Source organism: Zingiber officinale, chromosome 4B (assembly GCF_018446385.1).
Source record: "Zingiber officinale cultivar Zhangliang chromosome 4B, Zo_v1.1, whole genome shotgun sequence".
In the NCBI taxonomy this organism is placed as follows: domain Eukaryota; kingdom Viridiplantae; phylum Streptophyta; class Magnoliopsida; order Zingiberales; family Zingiberaceae; genus Zingiber; species Zingiber officinale.
The window spans coordinates 108,994,132-109,002,299 of NC_055993.1; the positions used below are offsets into that span (position 1 = coordinate 108,994,132).

The 8,168-nt window shown below is 39.2% G+C and overlaps 2 protein-coding genes across 3 annotated transcripts; one reads left to right on the forward strand and one right to left on the reverse strand.

Moving 5' to 3' along the window:
- Positions 1 to 263: 263 nt before the first annotated feature.
- LOC121976005 (vacuolar protein sorting-associated protein 55 homolog) lies at positions 264 to 3,990 on the forward strand. Of its 2 annotated transcripts, none has more exons than XM_042527975.1 (5): positions 264 to 392; positions 2,281 to 2,332; positions 3,049 to 3,088; positions 3,172 to 3,256; positions 3,512 to 3,990. In XM_042527975.1, exons 2-5 carry the CDS (start codon positions 2,300 to 2,302, stop codon positions 3,693 to 3,695), a joined length of 342 nt encoding a protein of 113 aa, XP_042383909.1. In that variant the 5' UTR covers positions 264 to 392; positions 2,281 to 2,299; the 3' UTR covers positions 3,696 to 3,990. The 2 variants fall into 2 exon arrangements, with proteins under 2 accessions (XP_042383909.1, XP_042383910.1); XM_042527976.1 differs by lacking the exon at positions 264 to 392 and adding an exon at positions 475 to 2,203.
- Positions 3,991 to 6,743: 2,753 nt separating this feature from the next.
- On the reverse strand, positions 6,744 to 7,730 carry LOC121977826. The gene has a single exon (XM_042530250.1). The coding sequence runs from the start codon at positions 7,562 to 7,564 to the stop codon at positions 6,863 to 6,865; it is 702 nt and encodes a 233-aa protein (XP_042386184.1). The 5' UTR covers positions 7,565 to 7,730; the 3' UTR covers positions 6,744 to 6,862.
- Between the last annotated feature and the right edge of the window lie 438 nt (positions 7,731 to 8,168).

An 8,168-nucleotide genomic window follows, 5' to 3' on the forward strand; every position in this document is an offset into this window, starting at 1 on the left:
TTAATATTCTTAGACGAAAAAAAAATCTCATGTAATGGACTGCAATTAAGATTTAAACCTCAGATCGATTATCGATGGAAGATCTACTAATAAGATCATTGCTCCGGACTAACACGATTAAGCTTACTAGTACTGTTAGTAAAATCGAACTCAAATTGATTTTTTTTTAAAAAAAACTCAAAACCAAACACAAACCGAAACGGTTTTGATTAAAACCCAACTAACGATTTCTGTTAAATAAAATTTTAATTATAAAAAAAAATCACAAATCAAGTATCTGAGTCAGTTAACTCGGACGGGTCCAGTCGGGCCATATTTAGATCGCTTCGTCCGATCCTGCGCCATTTCCTTCCCCGACGAAGAGAGGGGGAAAATGGCGATGAGCATGGAAGGTAGCTAATTCTCTCTCTGATTTATTAACTTGGTATTTTTCTTTTGTTCTTTGATCCGAGTGGCCCTATAGACTTCATTCTGTGGCAAAGAATTTATACTGGAGATTTGATTGTATTCATGGCCGATTAGGGTTTTTCTAATATGGAGTTTAGGGTTCATGGTCGTTTGGGGTTTTCTAACATGTTGTTTGTTCTTGGTAATCGGAGAGGGGTTCGTAGGAGAAACAAAGATGGAGTTTTGGAGCGTCTTGCTGTTTCTCTATTCTTGATCTCGTTGACTTTATTTTTGTCGTTTGTTCACTCCTCGATGACACGATCGAACTGCCCTTGTGTTTCCCTATTATCTTTCTTTTGATTGTGCACTCGCCATGGATTTTGTAGTTTCGATTTAATGAGGTATTCTTTGATTTCTGAACTACTTCCGTAGGAATTCTAGTGGTAACTCAGTAGGCCATTTTGCTAATGGATTTTAGACTGAATGGCGACATTAGATGGGAAATGGAAATTAATTTTTAATTATTAAATGAAAACTGAAAGCAGTATGTTCCGACCAATTATTATTATTATTATAGTTTGTTAATACTTTAAAGGATTTGGATTGAGCTATTGTGTGGGTGTTACTTCACATACTTGGACAATGTCGCTAGAAATATGTAAAGCATTTAAATCACTTTCGATTGCATTGACTACTGTTTTATGGCCTCCCTCAGTTTCTCTCACTTACAGTTCTTATAAATTCAACTTATCTAACTATGAAATTAATTGGTCCTTTGATCATGCTTGATATCCCATTAACATACTTTCTCATTTTATCATCCATTGACTCTGTGCATCATAACTTTAGGTATTAGTATTTTTGATATTATATTTTTTTGTAACCTTACACATCGTTCGCAGCATTAACATCTTGGTTAAAAGATGTTACCGGAGAAGATCCTCTCCATTTTAATTATCTTCTAATTGAAATCATGAAGGGGAGCCTTGGCGCAACGGTAAAGTTGACGCTGTGTGACCTTAGAGGTCACGGGTTCAAGTTTTGGAAACAACCTCTTGTAAAGTAAGGTTGCGTACAATAGACCTTTCCCGGGACTCCGTATTGGCGGGGGTTTTGTGCACCAACTGCCCTTATTTCTAATTGGAATTATATTTCATTCAAAGATTATTCATTTTACTATTGAAATAATTGTTGGAGACTCAAACGTCTTGTGAGTGCAAGTGGCCTTAGTGCCTGATTTCGTAAGGAATGGTGTACAGCTTCGAATATTTGTAAGGTTACTGGAGAATCTTTATGTACAAAATAAGTGTCGGTATAATTATGTAAGGGCAACATCCTATCACAATCTCAACAATAACTGGTGATTGTGGGCATAAGTTCAGTCATGATGTCTGATACTTGTATCTTGTGCTGTAAAAGGACAGCAGACAAACTGATAAGAAACACGAAGAATTGATAAAAATCTCAAGCAGTGGTGAAATTCTATGTTTAATAGGTATAATAGGAAGCTTTATGTGGAAAATATGTTTACCCTGATAAGCTTTTTGACCAAATGCATTAGTACTTTCTCCATTGATAATTGCTAGTAACTTGTAAAACAGTGTGCTTATGTTCAGAATGAGGGGCAGTTCTTTGACTTCTAGTTCAAAATTTTACATGTTCTATATAATGTGTCAGTGATTGACTGTCAGATTTATGGTTATGTTTCAAATTTGTTATTTATTCACATTACATACTTGGTCTAACTGTTGTCTTCTTTCGCTCCCAATTTCATGCTGCTGTGATCATTTTTCTGACATGGATATTTTTCTACAGTGTAAGTTCTAAATTTTATCCTACACTTTTTCTTCTTATGTTGGGGAAAGTATTATATGCCATTGTTACTGAATGCAGGCTTGCTGGACTTGCTTTTATGTTTTCGTCTAGCATTCTGTTACAGATCCTGGTATAGTTTTTCTTATCTAATTGGTTTCTTAATTTCAGTTTGTGGGGTTGTTGAAGTTCCTTATTCTTTATATACATGAATTACATTTGTAGTTAAAGTTATTACTGAAAAATGAGTTAGTTTCCTCAGCTTACCTTCTATGCTCTGTTAAAGTTTGGATTAATTCTTTTCCTGAATTTTCAACCAATCAAGAACTAAAGTCCTATCTTCCAAAGCTATTTGTGGGTTTTCAATCCGTAAAGTATAGTGTTTTTGCCTGGCAATTAACCTGGAATTAGACTGAATGGCAGGATTTCTGTCATAATAGAAGTATGGGGTTGTTAGGTGAAGAATTGTCTCGATATTGGATTGATACTGTAATTAGTCCAATCCAGAGTTGAGATTCTGCTATGTTCCTTTTTGTTAAAAAAAATATGATCGGTATGGAAGAAAACCCTAATTTATGCCAGTGCGGAGTTTGAATGTAGGACCTTGGCAACAAAGTAGTGGGCATTTTTTTTACCTATTTTGATGAACTGACATCTTCCATGCTCTTGCTACATTTAATTTTATCACATAATTTATACAAACTGTCTAATTGGCATATTCTGAACCAAGAATGCTTGATAGAGGCTATCTGCTAAATGTTTCTCATATGAGTTAATTTTGACTGTCATAAAGATCCTCTGATTATCTCATGACTGGCGATTTTTTGATAAAATGACTATATGTTGCAGGCTTGTGCTTTATACAACAACTGGTGGCCAATGTTATCTGGTGAGAAATTATCGAAAAAGAACTGATTGGTGCTATTTTATTTGATGTCATTAAGTTTTGTTTTGTTTTTCATTACCTTGCAGCGCTCATGTATGTTCTGATACCCATGCCATGTCTTTTCTTTGGAGATGGTTCGACACGGTTCTTGACAAGCAGAGAAGGTGGCGGGTAAGTTACGTTATGTATAATCTGGTCGACACATTTTTAGTTGCAGCTTTGAGCTTTCTGAACTATAAAACCTGTGTTTATTTGCTCGAACCAGTTTATTTATCATATGTTGTAGCTCTCTATTGGTTGCATGAACTAGGTCCTGTAAATATGTTTCTAAATACCTATACATAACTATGACTCGGCAATTACCGAGATATCTAGATTCCTTCTTTTGGATCGGATTATCTTGACATAGTCTCTCTTTTCCTGAAGTTGGATCAGTGCTGCCAAGTTTTTGACTGGGGCTTCAGCCGTGGGGAGCATAGCGATTCCAGCAATTTTAAGGCATGCCAACTTGATCGAGACAGGGGCTATGCTAATAGAGTTCACGTCGTTCTTCATCCTCGTTTGCACAATTCTTTGTTTCCATCGAGTAACTCTCGAGGAAGATTGGTGAGATGCCATTGCCTGAAGAAACTGAGCTCTCCGGTACAGCCAGATACATATTTGCTGTGTAGAAAAAAGGTTGACATCATATTTGCAAGCTTTTTTAGCATGGTTCAGAAAAAGAAAATGGCAAGTAATGCTGTGCAGTTCACGTTTGAATTGGGTAGACGAAAATTAAAGCTACTTCATCCTTGTCAAAAACATAGTCAGCTGAGTCATGAAAAAGCAAGAAATTACTAAATTTCTTATGACAAGATATTCATATAGATGGTTAGTAATAGTTGGATTTGGTTTGGATTGGAGCATCTTTCTACACTCCACTAGTAGTGCTCATAAAATTCCATGTGCCTGTGGTGTTTTCACATCTCAAAAGTAGTACTAGATCTAAAATGCTTTTCGTTCACTTGCACTCAATTCATACCCATGTTTTCTGTCCATCAGGCTGAAGCAAACCTGACCTGTCGTGAACATCAAGTTGTAGTCAAGAGTTCTATCATCAGCCACTACCAGTTGTCACTAGAAAAATATTTCCTTTTCGTGGTGGGAATTCTAGAGAAAAACCCATGGAGAATGCAACAACTGAATCGATCAATCAAAATCTCCGCTGTGAAAATTAAGGAATCTGTATAAAATGAGACCTTGAGATAATAATATTGGGGACAAAATTTGCAACATATCCTAAAACCATGTAAACGGCGCCAGGAACTCATGCATCATTCATATTTTGTCACATTCCAACTCATGCATCATTCATAAAATTTCATACGGAAGACTCACCCATAAACTGTAAGAAAACAAGTTAATTACTGAGATACCAGTTATCATGGAAATGCATCACTATAAACTATCCCTAGTCTGCAAAGTTGGTCTTGCAAAAGACTGGATGTGATGTTTTCGTAACCACCAAGACAATAATTGCTATCAGCTTGCCATTTTAGTATTTTACCACCAAAGCAGAACATGGAATCTGCATTTAAATATACGGAAAAGGAAGCAAATTGAGGGAGTGAATATGTTGAGCAGGAAAAAGGAATGGTCCCATTATTTTTAATGCATGATATAATGACAATGACCTAACAGAAGAAAGCGAAAGGCTGAAATAGAGACCTAACTGCTAGTTGATAATATTTTTAAAAAGAAAGATGCCTGCAACAAAGAAGTGTCATGCAAAGGGTAAAGTCAGTCATTAATATAGAATTCAGATATAGTAGCTCTTGAATACCCAGTTTTGCATGTCAGATATGCATGAAAGCTTATTTGCATACTTCCAGTGATTTAAAATTATTGGAGGCTAGGAAATAGTTACCTAGCAAAACTGCAGTACCCTTTTAGAGGGGAAACAAACTGTAGCTCGTATTATATAACAAAGGAGTAAAAGGATTCCAGGTCTATTCCTCCATATTGGGTAGCAACAATCAGTCAGAGAATAACGTGATCTTTTCAACTAAAATTTCAAGGTGCAAACAACCTTCAAAGCTTAACTAGAAAAGAGGATCATTTAGCTTGAAGAAACCATCTTCAGTATTTTTTTGCAATTAGCTGAGAATTGATCCTCCACACAATCAGTTCTGCAGAAAATAAATATTGTGATCTTTTTTATTGAGGCAACTCATTATATAGATTGACAACACATTGCATATTTCTTTATGCTTAGAACCACTAAAGCATGACAATTTTACATTTGACACATCTTAATTTCCTAGTTATCACTATAATTGGTTACGTACAGTGTATAAAACTTACATTTTTATATCCTCATCACAATTGAGGAATTTGGTAGCCATTTCATATTACCTGCTCTAGAGCACACGAGATCACACTAGAACAACTGAGCATGTAGGCCAGAATTGTCAATCACAATGACATGATGATAGGGGAAGAATGCAGTAGGATCTAAGGCTAGGCTTTATTCTTATGTAAAATATACAGGGAAAATGAAATGCAAATAACAGAACCGTATCATGACCTAGAATCCAGCAATCAAGTCCTTAAGAAGATTTCCCTAACAACTTCCAAGTAAAAAAGGCAACATAACTCCATTTACAATTTGCCAACAAATAAATCGTCAAGCGACTCAAACACTGTAATGGTTCAAGGAATTTCCTGATTTCTGTGCCACCGATCCCAATATGATATGTATTGTGCAAATTGATGATAACCTATTCTGGGAAAGCCAGGGACTTTGACCATAGTCTAAAATTAAACAACTTTGTTAGATGGCATATGTTCATTGTTCATGAGAATGCTTATGGAAGGACCATTGCTTAAGAGTAACAAATACAGTAGAAATTTAGGGCACAAATTACGTACAACTAAAACGACACTCAATAACACAAAGTTGATTTTTGAACCATATAAAAAAGTTCATATATTAAAAGATAGAAATGCCAAATCAGTTGTGATCAGGTGATAATTATACACACACACACAAAAAAAAAAAAAAAACTAACCAAAGTATCATTGATTTAAACAAAAAAGTATGGCACAGATAGAAGGAAAGTGGTAGAAGATATTGGCTGTCCAAATATTGAGTACAACAAAGGAAAGAAATGCATTACAAATAAGAAAGCATTTCTTTAACAAAGTCATCAAACATATCAGTGTCACCAGCAATCTCTCCACCTGAAAGGAAACAGTATTTGATGATTTCAGTCTTGATTAGAAATTTAACATGCTTTGGCCTTTGACTTGGAAGGAAACAAATCCTTAGAATAGGTAGGCTTCTTCTATCCACCCAAATGGCATAATATCTTACTGCACAGTTTCTCAGAAAAAGTAACTATAGATGGGTAATAACTGTGGAAAAAAAGAAATTTACCTGTTAAAATTCTCAGTAATCTGGCCATATCAAATGATCTGGACCAAGGAAGTGCTACTTTGATTCCCAACTTATGAACTTTAAAATATCAAGTCTAGAATTCCCATTTGGCAAAGTTTCCATTTGGTCTATAGACAATTTAAGAATAGAAGAGATTTATACAAAGGCAAGTACAATCCATATGATAGATATAGTTTGGCGACATCAATAATAGGTAAGAACAAAAAACCCAAAAAAACAAAACAAGAAGAAGAGGCACGGCGTTATTTATTTTAGTAGATCGCGGAAACATACTGGGATTCTGTTGTAACATCTCATAATTAGGCAAAATTTTAAAGCAATTCATTCTTGCTCGGAACTCAATCAAGGAAACCTGTCTTCTCGAGCACAGCATTGCGAACTCGGCGCAGATCCCTCCCTTTGAGTGTCCTCCCAGCGCCCTCTAGCACGGAGAAGGTGAACATGGGCGACCTGTTCCCGGAAGCCCTCGCCACAATCTCGTGCGGCGGAAGCATCTCGTGCCCATCCCGGTCGCCGTCGCCTCCCTCCATGTCGAGCTCCTCCCACCATTTCTTCAGCTTGGGCGCCACCGACGTCGACATCGCAGGCACATTGACTGGCGCTGACTGCTGGTAGATCTTCCCGGCGGGCATCGACCTTGAGTAATCCAATTTCGGCTTGGACATCGCGGGTATCATCCGGGCGGAAACCACCGGGGACGACTCCGCACGCGCGGCGGGTGGGGACGCAACGAAGGTAACCCTCCTGTAGATGAAAGCGTGCGGCTTCTTGTCATCGTCCGATAGAGCGTCTAGGATGCCGTAACTCCGGCGGTAGACGAGGCGAGGTCCCTCGTCGGCGACCACGGAGGTGGGAGGCGCGGGTCCAAGGGAGGTGGTGCGGATTGGGTCAAGGTGGCTGGATTCCGAACCAAACCAGAAGGCATCGTCGTCCTCGTGGAGCTCATCCCCCACGGCGTGGGTGGTGGACCGCGGGGATGCGGCGAAGAGGCCCAGGAAGCGATCCGCGATGGGGCCTCTCTGGCGGCGAGAGGTCTCCATGGCTCTCGCCTCGCCGTCGCCCTCCGGCGTCAGAAGCAGCGCTGCTTCCTAATTCCCTTCCGGTTGCGCTCCACCACCATCAGAGACACTGAAGAGGAGCGAGAGGGAGGGACGGAGAGAGAGAGAACCAAGACGGGAAACGGGGAAAAGGTACGCGACTGGCGAGGCGCAAGGGATTAAATTAGCCGGCGATCGTCCTACGTGGCGAGAAAATAATAGGGCCCGGTGCGGGGACCGCGCGTTTCCCCTGAGCACCATCTGGCCCGCGTATTCTAAGCGTAGGACACCGAATCATCTCCTTCGCTCCCTGGCACCTAATGGAATCAACGGCACGAGAATCACCCGTGTATAATTATATGTGCGGACGTGCGTCCCTCCTGGGAACCCATGGCGCTGCCATGCGGAATCTGTCTCAGGTATATATCTCGGGCATGCAGCGTTCCCGTTCATCCCACGACGCGACCAATAACATCGAAACACGTAGCCATCTTTAACACGGCGAGAATGATTTACGTCACCCGAGTGTTTGTCTCCTAGTTGATCCTTACCGTCTCCGTCCGATAATGATCCAACGGCCTTGACATCGTCCAAATGGACTGGGATC